Source organism: Oryza glaberrima, chromosome 1, assembly GCF_000147395.1.
Source record: "Oryza glaberrima chromosome 1, OglaRS2, whole genome shotgun sequence".
Classification (NCBI taxonomy): Eukaryota; Viridiplantae; Streptophyta; class Magnoliopsida; order Poales; family Poaceae; genus Oryza; species Oryza glaberrima.
Genome location: NC_068326.1, coordinates 27,423,604 through 27,447,811, shown reverse-complemented (window position 1 = coordinate 27,447,811; position 24,208 = coordinate 27,423,604). Strand labels below are relative to the sequence as shown.

The 24,208-nt window shown below is 43.6% G+C and overlaps 2 protein-coding genes across 2 annotated transcripts; one reads left to right on the top strand and one right to left on the bottom strand.

The window, feature by feature from the left end:
* Positions 1-7,961: 7,961 nt before the first annotated feature.
* On the top strand, positions 7,962-11,104 carry LOC127763131 (trihelix transcription factor ENAP1). Its single transcript, XM_052287754.1, has 2 exons — positions 7,962-9,075; positions 10,334-11,104. The coding sequence occupies exon 1, from the start codon at positions 7,962-7,964 to the stop codon at positions 9,015-9,017; it is 1,056 nt and encodes a 351-aa protein (XP_052143714.1). The 3' UTR covers positions 9,018-9,075; positions 10,334-11,104.
* Positions 11,105-11,831: 727 nt separating this feature from the next.
* On the bottom strand, positions 11,832-16,796 carry LOC127760155 (potassium channel KAT6). The gene is made up of 11 exons (XM_052284372.1): positions 16,642-16,796; positions 16,329-16,544; positions 15,807-15,962; positions 14,238-14,295; positions 13,824-14,141; positions 13,510-13,749; positions 13,322-13,420; positions 13,198-13,233; positions 12,539-12,724; positions 12,198-12,465; positions 11,832-12,102 (listed from the first exon to the last, which is right to left on the bottom strand). The coding sequence occupies exons 1-11, from the start codon at positions 16,794-16,796 to the stop codon at positions 11,996-11,998; spliced, it is 1,839 nt and encodes a 612-aa protein (XP_052140332.1). The 3' UTR covers positions 11,832-11,995.
* Positions 16,797-24,208: the final 7,412 nt, after the last annotated feature.

Below are 24,208 nucleotides of genomic sequence, written 5' to 3'. Positions count from 1 at the left end.
CAGGGCTCAACACCCCACCCCACCCCTCCTCCGCTTTACCACTACCATCTCTCTTTGTCTGTCTCTGACTCTCCTAGTTTTTTTTAATATATTTTTTCGTCTTTGAATTTTCTTTTCCCTTGCTTTTCTTTTTTTTCTTGGAAGACACTCTCTAAATTAAAAAAAAAAAGACAGTCTCTCTCTACTCTTTGGTAGTGTGACTGTGTGAGACATTTTTGTTCCTTTTATTTTCCTTCTTCTTTGGGTCTACACTTGTGCTACTATGGTGTTTGATTTGAGGGATTAAAGTGGGACTTATGTTTTTGTGTTTAGCTTCTCTCTTCCAAACACCCACTTAGGTGGTGTTTGGTTGGAGGGACTAAAGTGGGACTAAACTTTAGTCCCTCTCATAAAAACATAAGCCCCTACCATAGAGACTAATACTTTTGTGAGAGGGACTAAATTTAGTCCCTAGTTCCCAAACACCCCCTTGCTAACCCGGTTTGTCAGTTGTATGGGTTGTTTCATGAGAAGATATAGTAAAACAAAACAATACAGAACAAATAATTTTGTACTTATGCGTTGCTTTTCAAGCTCTCTTGCGTGTCATGAATCATGAACGTGAGTATCACGTCATACAAAAATGACCAAAAAAAAAAGTTCCCGCACTTCTTGCAGTGTTTGTTCCATGAGCCATGACTCGCTAATTGCAGTGATTTACCTGTGACAGATACTGCTTTGCTTAAAATAACTACTCCTACTCCAGTATAATACTCATACAATGTGCTTGACGGAGTACCAAACATTGTACTACTCTTTCTCTGAAAAGCAATTGTGCTTGCACGTGTGGACGACGGGAGGTGGCAAACGGGCAGCGTTACAATTTCTTTTTTCCGTCCTATTTTGACCGCCACGGTGAAAACGTTGAAACCAATACTACTATACGTATTTTTTGTCGCCTTGTGTGGCGAGGGACAGCTAGGCCCGACGCGTGTACGACGTTGGCGTGTATCTCGAGGAGCATCGTACGTCTGTGGAGTAGGGACCCGTTGCTTTCCCTTTTTTTTTTTACTTTTCCCATCTTTTACCGCTAATAAAAGCGATTGGCACATGCTAATTACGCTGGTCTGTGTCTGACGCGAGACAGAATTCGTACCCCCAGTACCCCACACAAGTTAAAACTCGTAGAACATGGCATCTTCTCGTCCTCTTGTGAACTCTACGGTATAATTAAGGAATTAAATTTGAAAATATATTGTTCATTTATTTTTTTAAAAAAATATTCGGGATACAAAATCTTTTACACAAATATACTATCGGTCTCGCACAATCATTGCACGAAAATAGTGTGGAAATAACATCACGATCGGTATCGCGCAGTGAAAGTGCGAGACCGTACGGTCTCGCTCAAGCAAACAGCGATAACGCTCCAGCAAACAACGCTATCGCTCAAGCAAAGATCGATACCGTGCCTTGCCGATTTAATTAGCAGTTAATTATCCTGATTATCACTAATTAGAATAATTAATCACTAATTATTATTAGTTAATTGTTAATTAAGTAATTAATCACTAATCAAATGGATCCTATTGACAATGTCGCTAATTGCTCCTGCGAGACCGTTCGGTCTCGCTCTCGCCGAGCGATACCGCCCGAGATGTTATCCCTGCGTCATTTTCGCTCAACGAAAGTGCGACAAGTTTTTGCATCCCGAATATTTCTGAGAAAAAAATTAAATGAAAGTATATTTTTAAATTTAATTCTATAATTAAGCATGCGTGACATGCATGCTTAACGGTTGAAACATGCTGTGTCATCTGTTCTTCGTGGCATTTGCACGTTGCCTTTTGTTCTTTCAATTGATCAATTTACGGAAAATACAAGTCGTCATTTGATTTCGTTGGCGATAGTATTTCAAGCAGGCAACTAAGGCAAGAGACTTGTCTATCCTGACCGTAAGGGCAACAACAATGTATATGGTAAAAGTAGTCTATAAAAATAGGATCCACATATATGAACTTAAACTATTGTAACCTTCACAGTGTATATGGATAGCAAATAGTATTAGTAGGAGAGAAGAGATAGAGACAAATGATATATTTTATTCTCTATGGGCAGCTCATATGCTTATGGGTAGCTTTTGTTATTTCTTTCCTATGGACTAGTTCTACAATATTGCTAGGTGGCTGAATCAAATATTATACTCGTATTGCTTATGAACCACTTTTAGAGTATATTGCGGATGCGCTTATGATTTGGGTGGAATTCACCTGTGTTTGCGCAAAATTGTGTTAGGTTGAAATGCTTCTAACAAAAGCCACTCTAAAGGTGCGTTCTTAGGTCTGTTTTAGAACAGATGATTAGTCACATGTAAAATGAAAGTATAATTAGTATATGATTAATTGAGTATTAGCTATTTCATCTGTAAAAAAAATTATAAGACTGTGTTCTTTCCTGGGTGATCTAGGTGATTGTGAGTGAGTTTTGTTTCATTTTTCACGCGCACACTTCCCGAACTACTAAACAATGCGTTTTTTTGCAAAAAAAATTCTAGGAAAGTTGTTTTAAAAAATCATATTACTCCATTTTTTATGTTTAAAATACTTAATTGTCAATTAATCATGTGCTAATGGCTCACCTCGTTTTACGTATCTTCCCAATCTCCTCTCCTCAAACACAGCCTAAGAAGTTTTAGTTGAATGAGATTTCTATATAGTTTGCATATGAAACACGCCATTTAACCGTTTAAAAAATAGGCTAAAAATCGAGCTAGTAACCAAGCCCATACATAGTTTAGAGGCGCCCTAAAGCCCTAACCAGGTTAATAATTTTTCTTTCGTTTTGAGCTTACAACCGGGCAAATGCAGTAGTACGCACGTACTGTCCTATGGTTTCTTGAGATTCAGACTAGATGCCAAGTAGCATGGTGATTAGCGTCCGTGCATTAGGTCATGGGGGGCAGGTGTCGATTCCCAACCTGTCGTTATCGCGTCGGTAACCGTGTATCAGCGGCAGTAAAATCGCCTTTACCTTCGTGCTAAACCCTCTCGTGCGGTACGATGATTAAGGCAAGGCCGGTTTAGATTAACCCGATCCATGTCGGCAACCACGAAAAATTCCCTCTCGCTCGGAGCCCTCGCCCTGTACCCTCTCTCCCCACCCTCCACTTTAATTACTCGTTTTTTACAGTGGCCTTTTTAACTTTTCCTTGGATTGATTACATTTTACACAGGCTGCAGCAGTGACTGCATTGGCGCTGTCACTGCGTCTCTGTGTGTGCGCGCGCGCGCAGTAGATTTTATTTAGCCTGATGACATATCTATCTCTCTGCATCTACCTGCAGCAACGCGTTGTTTGTGATGCAAAGTTTTCAAGCCCACAGTTGTTTGCATGTAAATGGCATCGATGCAACGTTGCAGTTGCAAAGTTTTCAAGTTTTGGTTTCACTTTCAGATGCTGCCATGAGCGGATTGGCTGGCCGGCCTTTCTCTGTGTTCTCAGCGAGGAGGTTGAAGACTGATCTGATCTGTGTCCTCGTGTTTTGTTTGCACTTAGCACGATGGCGTTGTAGGGGTACTCCTACGTCGAAGTGATTGGGCAGCGCTGATCGAGAAGTCTTGGTGGTTTGACTAGTAGCGTCTTGGGCTCGCACACAACGCGATGCTGCTCTCTGGTTGCTGGAGGAGGACATGGCTGTGTGGTGTGTAGTGCAGCCATGGCCAAAACAACAACTTTAATCAAAGCAATAACAGAAGTGCAGTACTTCCTCTCTGTTTCACAATATAAGGCATTCTAACATTTTTCACATTTATATTGATACCTATCTAGATTCATCAACATCAATATAAATATGAAAAATACTAAAATGACTTATATTGTGAAACGAAGGGAGTAGTAGGAGTATAGGTATAAAAACAGCTTTGCAGATTGCCCAAACAAATTGCCAAGCTGCTGCAGGAATGATTGGAACCGCATAAATATAAATAGTTCAGCTCGATCTGCAAGTGTGCAAGAAAACTGCCCTTGGTTTACGGGTGATGTCTACAAGTAACTGAAGAAACAAGTGGACGATATGTACTCCTACCATTACATGGCTTAACTTGTGAGTGCTTCCAAAAATCCAAAGCTAGATAGCTACACGCTTGCTTTTGCATATCAAGAAGCTGTGCTGATGCATGCTTGGTCGCTTGGAGCAGGGGAAAACACGCCACATCGTCATCGCATGGAAAAGTTCAGTAATTCAGTGGCTGAAGAATCACAGGTGGCTCTCTTTGTCATGCGGTTTCAGGTCGTTTTTCTGAGGATCATTTTGGCTACGAAGAACCAGGTTCGTAGCCCATCAGTCGTACTGAAGTACCAATAATCTACCATTACAGTAACTATTAATACTTCCCGAAAGACGAATTAACATAACTTTAGGTATAAGCAACGGGTCAAAGACGAATTAACATCACTTCTGAATTTCTGATGCTCTGAATTAACATCATTGCCTCCCGGTGAAACCGCTTATTTTCGTCTTAAAGTGAAAAGCGAAGAGTAATATGGTAGGAGGGGTTAAGCACTAATGCAACTACTGCACTTGCATGCCTTGGTCTCCAAGAAGAAGCATCTGAAACTCGCATATGCAGATATGCTAGCTGCTCTGCCTTGGTCTCCAAGAAGAAGCATATGCAACTTAATGCCAGCACACTACTACATGATTCATTTTCCTGAACACCCTTCCATTTTGTTTTCATGTGGTCCGTAAGTGGAACCGCACGGAAAAATAGGGGTCCGGTACCGGGATATCACCCGCACGGGAAAACACATTATCCCGTGCGGGCGGCTTAAGCCAACCGCACGCGAAAATCAGCTCGCGCATTTTATAACCGTGCGCGCACTCAGTCCGCCCCTACCTCCCTCCCCACTCCTCTCCTCCCACCTCCCTCTCTCCTCTCCTTCCACTCCTGCCGGGCTATCGCTCGGCCGGCGGCGCACGGCGCCTCCCTCCCTCTCCCTCGACCGCGGCGACACCGCGCAGGCGGCGGTGGCGGCGGCGGCGGGCGACTACAACACCCCCTCCCCTCCCTACCCTTCCAGATCCGGTGGAGGGGAGGCATGGGGGCGGTGGATCCGGCGGCACCCCCCCTCCCCTTGCAGATCGGAGTGGCGGCGGCGGCGGTTGGGAGGTGTCTTTAGCGGCCGGCGTGGAGGTGGAGCCGTCGGCAGGAGGTGCGACGGCGTCGGTGGCCGCCGGCAGGAGGTGCGATGGCGTCAGTGGCCGCCGGCAGGAGGGGTCAACGGCGGCGGGCCTCGGCTAGGCAGCGACGGCGGTGGATTAGGGTTAGTTTTTTTTCTTTTTTTTTCGATTTTTTATTTCTCCGTGCGAGTGACTTAAGCCCCTGCGCGAAAATCGGTTTTCGCGTGTGGGTGCGCCACCCGCACGTGAAAATCGTGATTTTCCCAGATGACTGGGTGCGTGTGGGGCCGCACGCACGTGAAAATCGTGATTTTCCCAGATGACTGGGTGCGTGCGGGCTGTCCACCTGCACGCAAAAATTGGCTCACCCGCACGGAACAATCGGTGCTGTAGTAGTGGCACCAGGGCCAGCTCACTCACACGTCTACAGGTCGCTTGCTTTCTCTGTGGTCTGTGCCACTGCGGCGCAGCCTGCGCTTACATACGTTGCAACTCACGACAGATTCATTTTCCATTTGAACAAGACAGACTCTCGTCAAGCGGACGGCCCATGGGTTCTCGTGACGAGGGAGGCCCAGATGAAGTTAGAAGAGCCCAATCAAGCCCATTTGGAGTACAAAAGAAAAGCTAGTAGTAGAAAAGTCTAGTATACAGTAGCACTACTAGTACAACAGCATGTAGAGGCCCGGAGATAAGTAGGCGTATGTGCTACTCTAAACTAAGACTAGTTTACCACGGTCAGCCTCCTCAGTCCTCACGTCACGCCTGGCCCACCTTCGCGTGCACTTAGAATATATTTAAATCATGAAAAATAATGGTTCACTTATAATTTATCCTGTTGTATAGACGATGTGTGCACACCGACGGATCTACCGCTGTGACTCTCTGTGTCCATACATCCAAATGCACGCCGAACAACTCGGCCCTGGTCATTGCGCGATGTGCAACATGTAGTGCAACGTAACTGCAAGATGTTTTCTAGTTCATATATAGCGCACGCTCTCTCTCTCTCTCTCTCTCTGTGTGATTGAGAACGTACGAATGTTTTAGTTCATGTACATTTCTCTTTCGGTGATCGAGAACGTACGTCTTTGTATAGTTGCCCATTTTCATATGCATATATGGTGCGCACGCTGGCACGTGTGTAGGACTCTTCCATCAATCAATGGTTAGTTGAACAACAGTACATAGGACTACACTCTACGGAACTTTAGTGTTGTCATGAGTCATGCATGACTGATGACTCCGACCCGTTCTTTTCTCCAGCAAGAGTTGAATAAAGATTAAAATTTTCGTGGCACGTTTTTCAAACTGCTAAACGGTGCGTTTCATGTGTAAACTTTCTATATGAAAGTTGCTCTAAAATATCATATTAATATATTTTTCAAGTTTGTAATAATTAAAACTCAATCAATCAGATGATAATACCACCTTGTTTTGCGTAAAAAAAACTTAATCTTCATTTTCATGAGAAAATAGCACCACTAAAATGCATAATCAATCATCGAGATGTACGGTGCGTTTCATGCGTAAACTTTCTATATGAAAGTTGCTCTAAAATATCATATTAATCTATTTTTCAAGTTTATAATAATTAAAACTCAATCAATCAGACGTTAATACCACCTTGTTTTGCGTAAAAAAAACTTAATCTTCATTTTCATGAGAAAAGAACACCACTAAAATGCATAATCAATCATCGAGATGTACGCAGGAACTGGCCACCGAAATGTACTTGTATATGCATAACCACGAGTACTCCTTTTGTACTAGTATAAAGTACTCCTTCCGTCTTTAAATATAAGGGATTTTTATTAGATGTGACACATCATATTACAATAAATTTAGACATAAAGCTTATACATATTCGTTGTACATATGTCACATCCAACCAAAATGTCTTATATTTAGAAACGGAGGGAATATGTCCGTTTTGAAACTACCGTTAGAGGCGAAAATGGTTTTGAAAATTCCTGATCGACCTACGTTCGTTTTCTTTTTTACTTTTACTGCTCGACCATGTGAAAATAGTTAACCCTGAAAATTAAGATGAAAATGGTAAAAAAAAATATGAAAATAAAAACATAAATTATTTCGCGTTATACTGGCTGTTTTTGAATCTTACCATATTCTTAAGAAAATTAACGTATTTCTAAATGCATCTATAACTATCCTCTATTTCTTTATTTGACCTATAGTGTAGATACCCATCAACTCCTCAATCAAATATTTAACTAAAGTGCATGGTTAAAAGGAATCAAATCCTTAACTACAGTGCATGATTACGAAGAAGACCGTTTGTTTGTAATTTATGTAGTGTAACCTTGAATTAGTCTCATCATATTATATAGTTATATAAAGTTGTGCGGTTTTATAATTAGAATTTTGCCTTATTTATTACTCCATCTATTTTAAAATATAAGTATTTTTAGAATAGTGCTAAGTCAAACTTTTTAAATTTTGACTACTAATAGCAAACAATTAAAAACAATTAATCATGTAAATTTAATGTTACTATATTTATCTTTAAACGAATTATCATAATATCTAACTCTTTATATTTAAAATATTTTACTTTTATAGATACTGTTGGTTAAAGTAGTATCTCGAAGACCGTATCGAGCTCTAAAAATTCTTATATTTTGAGCCAGTATGAGTTTATATTAACGTATTTTGTTCATTATATAGTTTTGTTTTCAGTTTTTCAATATTGTTCATATTGAAAGAAGAAAAAAAAAGATACCGTACAGTGCCCCCACCTCATCCTCACTGCCCACCTGACCGGCTGACCCCCGCCGAGGCAATGGGGGTGACCTGCCCGCAAACTCGACGGCCGATCCATCTCGCCGAGCCACCCCTATCCCCGGAACCAAACCCTAGCTCCCCGCTCATGGACGACGGCGCGGCGCCCGCCGCCGCCGCCGCCGCCGAATTCCCCTCGCCGTCGCCCTCCTCCTCCGGCGCCTCCCCCTCCCCGCGCTCCAAGCGCCGCCGCACCGACCGCTACGCGCAAGGCTTCGAGTTCGCCCCGCGCCCCGCCCCCGCGACCGCGACCGCGACCGCTCCGGCGCCGACGCCCGCGCGCGGCACGCCCGAGTGGTCGGAGGGCTCCACCTTCGCGCTCCTCGACGCCTGGGGCGACCGCTTCGTGCGCGCCGGCCGCCGCAGCCTCCGCGCGGACGAGTGGCTGGAGGTCTCCCGCCTCGCCGCCGCCGCGGCCTCCCGCCCCCCCGGGTACTACTCGGAGCAGCAGTGCCGCAACCGCATCGACACCCTCAGGAAGAAGTACAGGAAGGAGAAGGAGAGGATGCGCCTCGCCGCCCGCCGCCCCGACCGCCCCGACCGCCCCTCGCCTTCCAAGTGGATCTACTTCGACAAGATGCAGTCTCTCATGTGCCCACCGCCGCTCCCGTTGCAGCCACCCGTAGTGACGCGCCGCCGAGACACGCAGCCGGTGCCGCGCCAATCTTGGGGTCTGGACGCCGCGGAGTACGTGCTGGGCGGGTGTGAGAACGCGGGAACAAGGGATTCTGGGTCTGGTGCGGAATTGGGTGAAGAGCAGCCAAACGAGGCTGGTGCAGGGAAAGGGGAAGACTTTGAGTTGCTCGTGGAGTCGATTCGGAAGCTTGGGGATGTCTATGAGAGGGTGGAGAGTAGCAAGAGGCAGCACATGGCTGAGGTTGAGCGGTTGCGGAGGGATCTCCAAAGGGATCTTGAGGTGAGGAGGAGGGAGATTTTGGAGAAGGCGCAAGCAGAGATTGTGCGTCTCACTGAGGAAGATGGGGAGGAGGGTGACCTCAAGGAGGGTGAGGGTGATGATAACAAGAGGTTTGGGGATGATGGTGGTGGCGAAGAGTAGAGCAATGTCGCCGTGAATGCTTATTCTTAGCCTAGGGTCTGTAAGTTCGGGAAATCAGGTTGGTTTACTCATACAGGATTATCACTCATCTTGAATACCCATCCAAGATAGTTTGTGATCTTGAATTTAGTGACAGGCCTGTTTCATTCTAGCATCACACTTAGATTTGTTGTGTTTGATATTTTGCATGCTTTATGTGGTTATGTTGAACTAGCATCCAAGCTCTTATAGTTGTATATGTCATTAGAATATCATGTTAAGAGGAAAACTTTTCTGGTACAGAATATCTCTTTAAGAAGGATGTTCACTTAGTAAAATACACTGCTTTGAAATTTTTGTGGTAGAAAATAGGGCAAATACCCTTTGCAACTAAACCATAAGCTTCGTACTGGTATTGTTATGGAAAAGATTGAGGCAATGTTTTAGCAGTGAATTTGAAATGTTGCTGAGGCTGAGCAACGTTTTGCACAGTAGCAATTTGACTCTGTTACCCAATCATTAAACGGGAAGTTGTGCAGGCACATAGGATTTATGTAGTGTCAGCACTCTTTTGGACTGCTCTATTTGATAGCTACTTCAGAAATACAGTTGTTAACATACTCTGTATACCATTCCTGGATTAATTTTTTGTTGCTCTTGCTGCTCATAAATCCTTATACTGTAAACTCTGTTGGAAACTATATTAATTTAAGTTTCCAGTCTTCCTTGGAAGTTGTTGCTTTGTGAGCGCATTGCGGGCACATATCCATGAATGTATCTTTATCAGTCCCTCTTGACATCCTGCTTTTATCTAACATTGTTATGCTGTCCCTTGGTTGCTTTTCAATTGTTATTTTTTGAATTCTGATTCCTGCAAGCATCGTACACATACTTATAAACCTATGTTTTAATTTCGTTTGTGGATGTGGCTTGACATGCCAGTTGTGTCCTTGATTTTAATCTCCGTGTCACAATTGTTCTGCTGGCAGTATGTTAGGAAAAACATCATGTTAATATTCTTTCAGCAGGTCCTTAGGGTGTTTTTGTTGTATGCCTCGACTTGCCTTTTCAATTGTTTGATACTACCCCTTGAATTTGGTCTTATTTGGATGGTTGCTAAAATTTGCCATGCCGATGTCCTGTTAGAGTTTGGTGGCATTCCATACATCTATTGCCATATTGGTGGTAAAAAGATAACTTTGGGAACATGATTTGTTGACTTGTTATCTAGTATCCAAGTTTTTCACTGGAATGCATGCTTGCTTAAGCAAGTCTTGTAATATAAGCACCCCATGTCTTGGACGTTGAGAATAAACTGTTTAATTTTGGTATTTCAGGGCTAAAACATGGATTTTGTGTTAGTAGTTGGATCCACAAGGATTGCTCTGGTAGTCGAACTTACATCTGTAACTTTAGATATTATATGATTTTCAGATCCCTTGATTTTAGATTGATTTGATCAGCTTACACGACTACACCCAGTGCAGATTGTGGTGTAGGTCTCCTTTGTATTTCTTGTAATCAAAATAGTGGTTCTCATTTAATTGTTGTATCTGTCTCTTTGGGATTGATACAATTAGTCCATTACTATGACAAATCAGTATGTATTGGGTTCATTAACGCGTGTTTTGGACCTATAATCATAGGCAATTTGTACTTCTTGCAAATGCACATTGTACAGCTGCATTTGTAAATCTCGTGTCAACCCAGGGTTATGTTTGGCGCTTCCTTCGGTTGTACCATTGACAGGGTATGTTAGTATTTATTGATAGGTATATCTATCTAGGAATCTCGCCATATTGCTGACGGTATCGTATACAAAAGATGGCAGGAGAAAAACACCAAACACATCACTGAACGAACTAACCAAATATCCTTATCAATTACAGGAACAGAAACATCAAAAACATTAATTACAACTAAAAATCTCAGCGTTGCAACTACGGGCTAGATTCTCTCTTCCATCAGGCGTAGAATTCTTTCATCAGGAGCAGTAGAATTGCTTGCCACAGCTAGATGATACTCCGGCCCGTCGGCGGCGGTACATCGCAATAAGCCATGCCCACAAGGCGATCGCCCCGGCATTGAACACGGCGATGACGCAGGTGAGGGCCATGACGACGCGGTTGTCGCCGGCGGCAACCAACACGACGCTTTGGACGACGCCGAGAGCGAGGCCGACGCCGACGAACCCGACGCTCTGGATGGCCCTGTCGACGTGCGCCGGCGTGTGCGGCCGCAGGTACAGGCTGACGTAGGACCTGACGCAGGAGACCGTGGACAGGTAGACGGCGAACGACACCAGCAGCGGCAGCCGCCACGGGACGCTGCCGAAGAAGGAGGAGGCGGCGGCGGCGCCGTACGACTCCGCGAGGTAGGCGCCGACGATGAAGCACGGCACGACGACGGCGCACGCCCACACCTGGGCACGGGACACGCCCGACCGCGCCTCCCCGACCGTCAACGGCGCCGCCGCCGCCATGGTGGAGACGATCGAGCTCACGGAATGCTCAACGTAATGTTTGAGTTATGCAGTTTACTACAAGTCTACGACGCTGGCCGCGTCCTCCACCGAGTGTTTTTGTATTTATGGCAAATAACTGTAAGTCCGAATCGGACAATGGGTCCTAGATTCCAAGTTGCCGACCGCGATAAGAATACGATTACGAATTGACGCGAGTTGGCGGCAGCCATGGACGGATACGGCACGCTCTGTGCTGGGGCTACAGCAAGATTCTGGGTTTAGACCCATGGAATCGGGAAAAAGGTCAATTTTAGCATTTAGGTCTCTCAACTATAGGTTGAGTCTCATTCAGTTATTAGTATCATTTTCAAAGTACGCAACGTAGGCTACTGCAAGATCGAGAAGAGTGCCTAGAATCACCATGTGAAAATACAATTCTTCTGCAGGAGCACATTAGTACGCTCTCAAGAAAAAAAAATTGTTGAGAGAGTAAGTGTTCTCTAAATAATGTTCTGCCAAGGCAATATGGCTTATCCTACCAACTAAAGAACAGGTGATCGCCATCTCTTATCACTTCAATGTCCTCTACCTCGGCACCTCCCACGGTGAGAATCCCTCTCGCTGCCTTCCCAAACTTCTTTTCTGCAAAGGGGTATCCATTCACAACGATGATAAATCTGTTGCTTGATCTGAACATCTGACGATGTTAATCTTTATGCAGAGCACAATTTACATACCTGAAAGTTTCATCAGATCTTGCATAGAATCTGGCAGTATGACGAGCTTCCCAGATGAGCCGTTCAGTGCTGTGCCAGTCCCATTTAAGAGGTGTTCATGAATAGATACCCGTTTGGGCTCTTTGCATGGCAACATTTTGTGAGCTGACTCTTTGGATTCATCTACATCAAACATGGTTGCACTTCCTAATACCGTGGAGTAGCCATTGCGAAGATGATCCCTAACAAAGGCTGTTTCCTTTGCCTTCACCTTCAGAGATTCAAGGTACTGAAAAACGTTGTGAGAAATTGTGAACTGAGAAAAAAATATCTATATTGCATTCTTGAATAAAATCAAATACCAGAACAAAATTGGAGAATACAACGACCCCATCTGCAGTGTTAGGCCGGATGGTCGAGACCATATGGCTGTGGCTTATACGGACGAGCTGCGTGAGCTTTCTGCTCCGGATGGTGAACGGCTGTGGGATGTTGAACATCACCCCAATTTCCCCTGCCATTCCCCGTGGCCCTATTCTCATCACTTGCTGAAATGTCACAATTTTGATCAGAACCTTTTCAGGTCAGTATGCAAATGCCGGAAAAAGTTCAGTATACTGAGAAGAGTAAGGCCGTGTTTTGTTCTTTGACCAAATTTTTTTTTAAATATACGGACAAACTTAAAGTATTAAACGTAGACTAATAATAAAATAAATTACAGATTCCACCTGTAAACTGCAAAATGAATTTATTAAGTCTAATTAATCTGTTATTAGCAAATGTTTACTGTAGCATCACATTGTCAAATCATGGCGCAATTAGACTCAAAAGATTCGTCTCGCAATTTACATGCAAACTGTGCAATTGGTTTTTTTCGTCCACATTTAATGCTCCATGCATGTGTCCAAACATTTGATGTGACTTTTTTTACCAAAAATTTTTTAGAATCTAAACACACCCTAAGCTTGAAATGGTATAACTGATATACTAAGTGCGTCAACTGGGTTCTCGTGTGCTTTACCTTCTCTGTACCATCCTCAAGGGTTGTCAATACCTCCTGATACAAAATAAAAGATTAAGAGAAATGCAGGTTGTCAGAGCATGAACAGCGAAGAGAACAAACGTCACACGAGGCATGTTCTTACCACTTCACCAGACACGATGATGTAGCAGTCCGTCGAAGCCTCGTTCTCCAGGATGATATCCGCCTTGGGGGGAAATGACTCTGCCTTCATCTCCGCGACCTGAATTTACCACGTTATTTAGTCAGTCACCCAACCGGTAAACGCAGAGCTATTCCGACCAAGGCGTTTGCTACTGCGTGTTCAATTACCAGCGGCAGGACGAGCTTGTCGGAGACGCCCTGGAACAGGTAGCAGCTCTGGACCGCCCCCCTGAACATGTGCTGCGCGATGCCTGACCGCACGGCCTTGGGCAGCTCGGACAGCATCTCCTGCTGCAGCTGCTCCTCCGCCCTGAACCTGAGCTGCAGGCTTTCCATCATCTGCTCCCTCATCGCCACCGGCAGCCGGTTCGTTCTCCCGAACACCGACGTCCTCTGCACCATGTCCCTCTGCACACAATGCCATGATCACCAATCCGTGTCAAAAGAAAAGAAAACCATGATCAGGTTTTGCCAATATTTACCATCTTGAAGGTGTTGGCGGTTTCGTGGACGACGAGGTTGGTGATGTTGCCGATGATGTAGGAGGTGAGGCCCATGTTGAAGAGCATGAAGGCGATGCTGAACAGCATCTCGCCCGTGTTGGCGGCGTGCAGGTCGCCGTAGCCGACGGTGGCGAGCGTGGTGATGGACCAGTACACGGCGCAGGTGTAGCAGAACCACACGCTGCGGTCCTCGAAGCCGTGGAACTGGCTGCCGATCCACGTCAGCTCCTTCGCCTTGTGGTGGAACGCCATCCACAGGTAGATGCACGAGGCGAAGTGCACTGCGAACAGCGTCACCTGCATTGCAATCGTGAGCACACAAGATTTCGTAGCAAGTTATTTGTATGAACTCTGCCGAAATATAGTACTCCGGGTGGAACGGCGTGGCCTTACGTAGAGGAGCTTGATAAGCCTGGTCCACAAGTAACTGAATCTAATGTCCTTCTCCAACCTGCAAGATTCAGAATTTCATATCGGTCATTGATGAATGATGATCACATATGCATACTGTAGTTATTCATATAGCATTACATGCCACCCATTGGTGAATCATGCTACCAACTCAAAGTCACGTAGTGTATCTGCACTACTACTGTACTACAGGGATGGAAATTGAGGCGGCCAAGCTTTCTAGAAATTTATTTATTGTATTTTTCTGAATTATTTAAGACAATTTTTTGTTAAGAGCTAGGGAACTGACAAATTTTTGAATAATTTTAGCTTAAAAAAACTGATCAATCGGAGGCTCGGAGCTAGCAGCAATTATAAACCAAGCCACTTAAACGAGCTCTTTTCCCCCACACTCGCACTGAAGATAAAGACAAAGAAAGAAAAGTCTCTTGGTCCACTCACTTACAAGGTTGATCTCATGAAAGAAGGTACTCTCCGTTCTTCCAAAGACATAAGAATTTCTAGGTTATTTAGCAGATATTAAGATTAAGAAAATATATATTGCTCGTCATTAAATGAGAGATTGATAGGAGTGCAAGAGTGGGAGGGGGTATTAAAATAGAAAGGAATTTGAATGAGGTGAACGATGGCACAATTAGGCTATATTCTTTAATCTATTTTCCCAACTTCATCTTCCTTGTTTTTCACGCGCACGCTTCCCAAAATATTAAACACTGCATTTTTTTAAAAAAAAAATTCTATAGAAAAATTGCTTTAAAAAATCATATTAATTCATTTTCAAGTTTTTTGCTCATACTTAATTAATCACGCACTAAACCGTCGTTTCGTTTTGTGTCCAATGGTGGAAGAGTTCTCAACTCGAATTGGCGAACACAGCCTTTAGTTAGTATATACAAATGCTTATAAATGCATATATTATGTACAAAATTTAAATCCAAGAAATGTTTATATTTGAAAATGGTGGGAGTACTATGATAATAAATTACCTTATAAGTCAGGCCAGTAGTGCTAAGGCCTCCTTTGGATTTGGAGGGTTTCTTTTTGGATTTGCAAAGGATCCAAATCCTTAGGATTCTATTCCTATAGTGTCCTTTCGATTGAAAGAATACTACAACTTTGAAAATCCTATAGATTTAATTTCCTATGCCTCATTTCAAAGGAAAATAAGCACTCTCTTCCTTTCTCTTTCTACTCTCTCTCTCTCTCTCTCACCCAAATAAATTTCCTCTAGAATTCCTATATTTTATTTCATGTGAATTATTCGAAGGCACTAGTTCTGGTATTCCTGTGTTTTGAAATCCTATAGGTTTTACAAGAGCATGATATTCAAATCTTATATTTTTCCTATTCCTATGTTCTGAGAATCCGAGCTAATTAAATCATGCTGCGTACAAAAAGCCATACGTACTTGATCACAACTCTACAAGTCTGTAATACACACTCACACAAAGTACTGCACACTCACGTACTAATCATTCGTGCGTATATGAAGTTATGAACTCACACACAATCTATTTGACCGAGATCGTCCATTGGATGTGGAGTATTTACCTTGCAAAGAGCTTGCTGACGCGCCGTAGTCGCCAGAGCCGGAGAAGATTGAGGAACCCATACAATGCTTGTCTTTTGCCGCTCACTATCCGGTAGATCATCTGTAAAGGAATCGTTGAGGCGACATCCAGCGCCAAGCATGGTCGTGCCAGGTGCCTAAAAATGCAAGTCCATCGATAAATATTGAACTCTCTGACGGAGATACTCCCTCCATTTCAGGTTTTCAGGTTATAAAACATTTTGACTTTGGTCAAAATCAAACTGTTTTAAGTTTAACTAAGTTTATAGACAAATATAGTAATATTTATAATACTAAATTAGTTTCATCAAATTAATAATTGAATATATTTTCATAATAAATTTGTCTTGGGTTAAAAATATTGCTACTTTTTTCTATAAATTTAATCAAACTTAAAGCAGTTTAACTTTGATTAAAGTAAAAACGTCTTATAACCTGAAACAGAGAGAGCAGCAAAAAGGAAAAAAAATGGACATGCAGTGACGGATCAGCATCACGTATACCTGGTGGCGATCTTCTTGCGGTCGGTTACGAGGAGGCCGGTGGAGGCGTCGCGGTACGCCACGAAGAAGGAGACGGCAATGTCGACGGCGAAGAAGGCGTCGACCACCAGCTCCGTGACGGCGAGCGCGGCCGAGGCCGACTTCTCCATGGCCAGCTCGAACGGCGACGCCCACGCCGTGTACAGCACCAGCACGATCAGGAACTTCTGCCACCACCTGGAGTGGACCACTCAAACCAGACCGATCGATGTACAAGAGTTCAGTTCAGTTCAGTTCGTGATCGATGTATAATGGATGCAGGTTGTTCGATCACCTGTAGCTGCAGGTGTGAGGGTTAACGACGAATGGTCCTAGCGAAGGAGAGGGCTCGCCGAATGCCGGCCGGAGAAGCTCGCTTCTGGAGGCGGCCATGCCGATATTCGTCACCGGTAGTATGGATGCCCCTGCAGTGCTGCTTTGTCTTGCCATTCTGCTGGCTATGCCTATATATATACTGACTCTGCGTGCTCTCTCCTTTGTTACCTCGTCAAGTTGGTGATCTAGCTTTTGACGTGGGCTCAAATCTGCAGGATACGACCAAGCGAGGAAAGAGTTCAAACCAAAAGTTTTGAAAGGGTGTGTGCCACAGTCCACTAATCAGGAATCCACTAGAGTTAGGATCAGGGTTTATAATATAGAACATCCGATAAATGGCATTTACAAGCGCCTAATTTCAAAAAGTACGAGTTACATTAAATATGTGTTTAATGTATACCATTATAGAAGTAACTTTATCTCAGAAATATCATCGTCGTTAATGTTCCGTTAGCAACCCCTGTCAAGTGCTATAGGATAAACAATACATTTAATGGAGCGGGACATAACCTTAACGACGATGACATTTCTATTACAAAGTCACTTAGGCAATGACATTTTATAAAACTCACACTTATCGATAGTATTTTTTATAATTGGTTGTTTGTCAATAGTATATTTTGGATTTTCTCTTACAGTATCGACATAACCAGTCATTTATCACAATAACCAGTCATACAAGGGGCATTGCATTTAGAAACCGCTCAATAGTTCAAACAAGGTTTTCTTAATCGTACTAAAATTTTTTGGACAAAATGGTTTGAGACTTACTAGTTTTCAAAATAAAATGATCGGTTATTACTTCTATAAAAAAACCACTAGGTTATGACAATCAACAGCAAAATCATTTTAAAATCATTTTTTCAGATAATGAAAAACAAAATCATAGACTAGCGGTTAGCGGTTATAGATCGGTGCCTAAACTCATATGGAAAACCTTGGATAGGTTCCAACTTCGCTTCTCAGACAATGTTATCCGCGTTGATTTGAGAAGCATCAGTGCCTTCTTTTGTAACTTTAATAATTGGACTAAAATTTTAGCAATGGTGGAGATTATGGTCAATAAAACATAGAGATAATATTTTCTTTTGAGCAATAATTGGGTCAAGAACTATAGGTATGATATAGCTAGCTACTAGTGAGATATCTAGCTAGCTCTTCGTTCTTGGTAGTTTCCATAAAGGGAGAGAGAGGGTAACCTTAGGCCCTGTTTAGTTTTCAAAACAAAAATTTTCATGCTCACATCGAATGTTAGGACACATGTATGGAGTATTAAATGTAAGAAAAAAACCAATTACACATATTGCGTGTAAATTGCGAGACGAATCTTTTAAGACTAATTGCGTCATGATTTGACAATATGGTGCTACAGTAAACATTTGCTAATGACGGATTAATTAGGCTTAATAAATTCATCTCACAGTTTCCTGGCAGAATCTGTAATTTGTTTTATTATTAGACTACGTTTAATACTTCAAATGTGTGTCCGTATATCCGATGTGATAGCCAAACCCAAAAATTTTCCTAAGGCCTTAATGTACACATATATATGCTGATATGCAGCACACTGTAGTAAATTTCCTGGTGTTGTAGCGCTAATCGGCACTGTAAAATAATAAATAAATCTGGCAATCTTTTATAGCTAAAACCAAATTATAAACAAAATAAATACCGATAATTATGTAAACTTTTCTTAAAAAGGCGAATGATTAAACATGTGTCAAAAAGTTAATGGTGTTACTTATTAAAAACTGGTAGTATGATATTAGAAGAAAACTCAACACCAGTTACGATGTATAACTGGGTGCCAATTAATTTTTAGTTTCAAATTTCTTAAATTGGTAATATAAAATGTATTGCTTCTAAATTTTGAAATTATTATATCAAGAAAAAACTAAATTAAGATTCCAAACCGAGTGCAGCTACGTATTATTAATTCTAAATTCAAAAATTCATTAAGACTTCATGACAAGTACAACCTTGTATTTATTAATGAATGTATTTAATAATTACTAAATTAAGAAGATAAAAGGCAGCAAATAATTAAGTATTATAGTGTATTCAATACTAAAATTGTAATTAAACTAAATCGTTTTGATCTTGATGACTCTAAAGCAAGATATACACTTATGCACAGTATATAAAATAAATAGTTCGTGCAAACACACAAGTTATCTCAAGGATTTGTCGGCCTAGTCTTTGAAATAGAATTTGCGTGCATGTGTTTATAGGGGTAAGTGCACGTGTATTATGAGTGTCTGCGTTGTACTGTATAATATAAAATATATATATGTAGTAGCTCTTACAGTTGACATCATACAAAGTCATATATTGATGTTATATTCAGGTCGCGTACTGATGATAGTACGTGAGGGGGCTTAATCATGATAGAGACGAAACCAATGGTTAATTATAACTTGCCAAGGATGGTGTCCCTCCAATAAATGGTCTGTTTTCATACATATACGCTCTGCAACATTGACGATACCTTCATGAACAGAAACTAAGCCAAATTCAGACTTTCGTATGGCCTATATATGTATGTACCCCCCATGGTTGGCACCAGGACGTACCAGCTTTGCACGGGACTGTTCCTGATAATGTGTTTACTGTAGTACTCTAGCATCGTACTACCTCCATCTCATATTACTTGTCGCTTTGAGTTTTTAATATTTGATTATTTATCTTATTAAAAATAATTAGAATTATTATTTATTTTTTTTTGACTTGTTTTATTATTAAAAGTATTTTAATTATGACTTATCTTTTCTTATATTTATACTAATTTTTCAAATTAAACGAATGATCAAATGTTACAAGCAAAAAGTTAAAGCGACATCTATTATGGGACATAGGTAATACTATATACTCCCTCCAATCCTATCTTAAGTGTAGTGGATTTTCGTGTTCAACGTTTGACTGTACGTTTTATTTGAAAAATTTTAAAAAAGAAGTCACACATAAACTACTATTCATGTTTTTATCATCTAATAATAATAAAAATATTAGTTATAAAAAAATTTTAAATTAGATACTCCCTACGTCCTATAATATAGCAACCTAATACCGAACGAGACACTTCATAGTACAACGAATCTGGACATAAAATATGTCCTGTTTCGTTGTACTATGAAGTATCTCGTTCAAGTATCTCGTTTGGTACTAGAGTACTATATTATAGGACAGAGGGAGTAGATGGTTAAATATTGAACACGTAAACTTACAACTGGACTCAATTAAAAATGAGACGGGGGAGTATATAGTACGAGAGCTATTAATGTTCACTTTTCTAATTTCAGGATTTCAGCACTTACTAAAAGTATATAGGCCGGCCGACTAGAGAAGTAGACTTTGCGGCTCTGCACCCGTGGTGAACCGAAATCCACATGAGGCTAATCCAACAAAACTTTTCTGTTAGTGCCATGAGTTCAACTACAGTATTTGAGTGAGGCCATTAGAACACGCCACATAAAAAACTAGTAAGTAAACCTAAAAACAAAATGCCTTGCCGTCATGTATATATATCACGCTCACGCACATACACGAAGGGAATCAAATTTTCTAGCAAATATGTAAAAACGAAGAACAAGATTTTGCTGCATTTGATTAGGTAGGAAAAAGGAACACGTACAGGCGGCGTAGTAGTGCTGCTACGCACCTGCAGGGAGCTATAGGAAGACGCTATCTGAACGCAGGACAGCATCGAGAGAGGCCATATGCTCGCAAGATGCAGAAGAGATGCTCGTCGTGGTGGTCGACGACTCGACGGCCGATCGAGCTAAATATGCATGCCACGAGAACAGCTAGGTAAATAGAAAAACATGCGGCTATGAATCTGTAACCACGGAGGCAGTTCCGTATCTGTAGGCAGTGGATCTTCCTCTCGCACGGTCCGTCAAGGACTTTCACTGGGAAACTCTTTCCAATTCCTTGCAGGATCGGATAAGAAGCATGCCTACATACATGGTTGCGTTGTATTCCGTCGCGATTCTTTTACTTATTACCGTCAGGATTAAAGACCAGGATTGGCGCCCTTGATTTCATTATTATAACTCTGTCACGGCATGATGCCGCGATTTCATTCCCCAGATATGTATCAATTCCATGCTCTGCGATCGTCTCGTTCTTTACTTTGCATTGGCGCTAGCTCGATCCGTCGCTCCCTTCCGTTGATTAATACATGCGCATCGGCAATCTGGCATGGCGTAGATGGCGCAAACCGGGCGGGGCGCATCGCCTGCTGCCTTTTGAGCGCTCCTTCGAAGAAACGGCAAGTGCTTGGCATCGATCGATCGATCGGTTCTCGCGGCGAGGGGTGCGGACGTGCGGCTGCCTCTTGCGTTTGGCATAACACGGACGACCGGGTGGTGGTTCACTCATGCGTGGGGTACGTGCTAGCGGAGCTGCGCGCGGGTGTCCGAGGCGTTTGACACCATACGGCCTTCGGTTGTCCCGGCCAAGCTGCGAACGCTTGCTGCAGCCGACTGGCGACGACCGCTTGGTGACTGGCCGGTGCGCAGAGGAGCGCGTCGCAGCGATGCTGGGTACGTAACTTTTGTTGCAACTTGCAAGTTGGTTTGTAAGCCATCGTGTGTGGGCTTCCCAGGATCCAACATGGTGGAGAGGTTCGGAACCGTGAGGCGGCATACGGCACGTTGCGTACGTTGCATAGTGATTCAGCCCATTCAACCACCCGCGTCTAAATCCCAATACGATATCGTTCAGGTCCAATTCACATATTTTCAGCAGGAAAAAGTACATATGAGGTCCCTCATCTGTCACCGAACTACCAAATCATCTCTCAATCGAAAAATTAGATATATGGCATCTCTCAACTTAAAAAACCGGTCACTTAAGATCCTTAGACGGTATTGACAACAGTTTTATCCGACGTAATGGTTGAGTTAGCATGGGCCCCACATGTTAGGATGACCCACATCAACACCCTCTTGATCTCTTTCTCCTTTTCTCTCTCTTCTCCTCTATCTCTCACTTTTCTCATTGTCGTCTGAGTAAGTGGAACAGGGTGGTGGAACAGGCAGGAGAGAAGGTCCAGCGGTCGGTGACGAGCAACGCCATATCTGAGTAAGTGGAACGGGGTGGTTGGATGCCCGAACCACAGTGGATTAGATCTAGATGGCACTTATGGTGGAGAGGGGGCAACGGTAGAGACGGATCCCCTGGAGCTACACAGGCGGCTCGACAAAGAGCTCTAACACATAAGAGCTTCCCCATAAATAAATTGTGGCCTCTACTATGAAATCCACGTCACTTTCTATGTGACCGCGTAACTTTCAGCAGCACACTCCGGCGGCGGCAAGGCGGAGATGTGTGGTAGAAAGTGCCGACGACGCTGGAGGCTTGTCAATTGTTAATTAATGGTTAGAGTTTTTATTATCTCAATTGTTTTAGAATAGTCTTAACGTGTATTTTCTAAGAGCCAACACTGGACTTAGTTTAGCTCAATGGCACACAAATCAGTACTATGTTGTAATTTTTTCTTTTCCCCTTTGCGGGGGAGTACGTTGGGAAGAACTTTATTTGAACGAACTTCACGGTTGGCACATAAACGAATTACTGGACACATAATGGGTACAAAAATTGCAATTTAGAAATTCCTTCCGTTAGTAATAAATTATATGGAGCACAACACGTATCATAATTCGCTCTTATTTCAACGTCTTCGTTGAACTTCGGCATGATAAAATTCTACAACCTTTGGGCAAGATTTTAAAGAACACATGCATGTACATGTACAAATTAAGAAAAATAAAGAAGCTAATATTCAGGGAAGAGCTGTTCAGTTGCCTCCAGCCCTCCACTCAGCGGAACAGGCACATGACGAAGATCGCCGCGAGTACGAGCAAGTGATCGATCCCTTGGTCGATGGCCATTCCTGCAAGAGGTGCAAACAACACGCGCCAATTCAATCAGAGTGCAGGCAACTCACCTAATGTTAGCCCGGAACTGGCAGCCGCGACGCCGCGATGCGCAAATCTTGGTGCGCGTATAAAGTCACAAGCACTAACCGTCCATGGCGAGCTTCCCGGCGATGGAGGCAGGCGAGGCGGCGGCGGCGCCTTGGCACAGCAACGGGTGCAGCAGCGCGGCGGCCAGGAAGTTGGCGAGCACGAGAGCTTGAGGCCTCATGGCGTCCCGCTCCGTTGGCTCCTGTGTTGTCCTGTGGTCGATCTCGTCAGGCTACGCTTGCAGAAAGGCTAGCGTGACTGGAGATTCTTGGTTGCGAACTTGCAGTGCAGCGTTCCGATCGGATTTATAAACGCAGGGAGCAACGAACAACCGGCGTCATTTGACATTCGTCACGTCTTCGTTGAGTTTAGCTTAGCCTTTCGCTGATCTGACCTGACTTTGGTCGCCAGCCACTTCTGACTAATCTGTCTTCCTCTGTGTGTCCGTCTCGTCAACTGCCACGTGTAGCTCTCCTATCCGCCGAATTGGCAGCGACGTGAAGATCGAACGGTTGGAGGAAAAAGCGATGAATCCGTCAGTTGGGGTAGGCCACCGGCCGGATTTGAATCCATGGGAAAATTTCAGAGAATGAATGCTGTGTGCCAATCTCGGCCGGCAGGAAAGCGGGTGCAACTGTGCAAGCGCACGCCACACATGTGTGCGCCTGTGATGCGTTTTGGCGTCAGGTATGCCGTCTAAAATAATTGCACTGGAACACACAGTTACTGTTCGCAGTGGTCTATAGCTAGCAATCCTAGCGTGGATGTGCTGCTTTCTAGCTCCATCATCTCTAAATCTTTTATAAGCACAAGTGTGGAAGTACAATCCACTCGAGCACTCGACCCGGCCGGTTTGTTCGGTCAGCACTGCCTAATTGGCAATTCTCGTCGGTTTTCAACAAACATTTTAGCTGACGTTTGATCATACCGAACATATCCTACCCCACAATGGTTCCAGCGGGCAATCCGGCAAGACGGCAAGTTAGCGATCACCCGTAGAGGGGAGCGCCAGAACAGAACGGAACAGAACCCATAGACCAGTAGTGCTCTGCAAAGGTGGAAGCCCACGGTGTAGTATTTGCCAGCCCAACCCACGCAACCCACACACGTGATGTGCCCCACTGGGCGCTGGCAATGTTGGGGGGTTTCGGGCTACGTAGATTAGATTAGATAGACGACACGATAAAAGCAAAGACGATAGAATTAATAACGGGAACAAAGTCCCGTCCCCCGAGAGAGTTTAATTGCGACCCCAACCTAGCGACGCAACAGACATCTGTTGCAGGGGACGGACATACGAACAATCAAACAAACCTAGCTACTCCTACTACCCCCAGCGGCAAGTCGAAGCACCGGACGATGGTGACCACCGCGCCAGGCCGGCCCAGTCGTCGACGGATTGGAGTCTGGAAAGGAGGAGAGGGTCGTGTATTTAAGCTTAAGCAGGAGCAAGCAAAGCAGACCACCTCGCCATCACAGCATTCAAAGTGCAACGATGGGGGGTGGTGGTGGCTACTGGCTTAGCCCCACGGTTTACGCCGCGTACTCATGCGACGG

What these genes read in the sequence shown, in the direction of transcription:
- LOC127763131 (XM_052287754.1), top strand. Translation starts at nt 7,962, where the DNA reads ATGGGGGTGACCTGCCCGCAAACTCGACGGCCGATCCATCTCGCCGAG.
- LOC127760155 (XM_052284372.1), bottom strand. Translation starts at nt 16,796, where the DNA reads ATGGCAAGACAAAGCAGCACTGCAGGGGCATCCATACTACCGGTGACG. An exon ending in CCTCACACCTGCAGCTACAG is followed by an intron (nt 16,545 to 16,641) that starts GTGATCGAACAA and finishes GGTCCACTCCAG; the next exon opens with GTGGTGGCAGAAGTTCCTGA. An exon ending in TCATCGTGTCTGGTGAAGTG is followed by an intron (nt 13,234 to 13,321) that starts GTAAGAACATGC and finishes ATTTTGTATCAG; the next exon opens with GAGGTATTGACAACCCTTGA.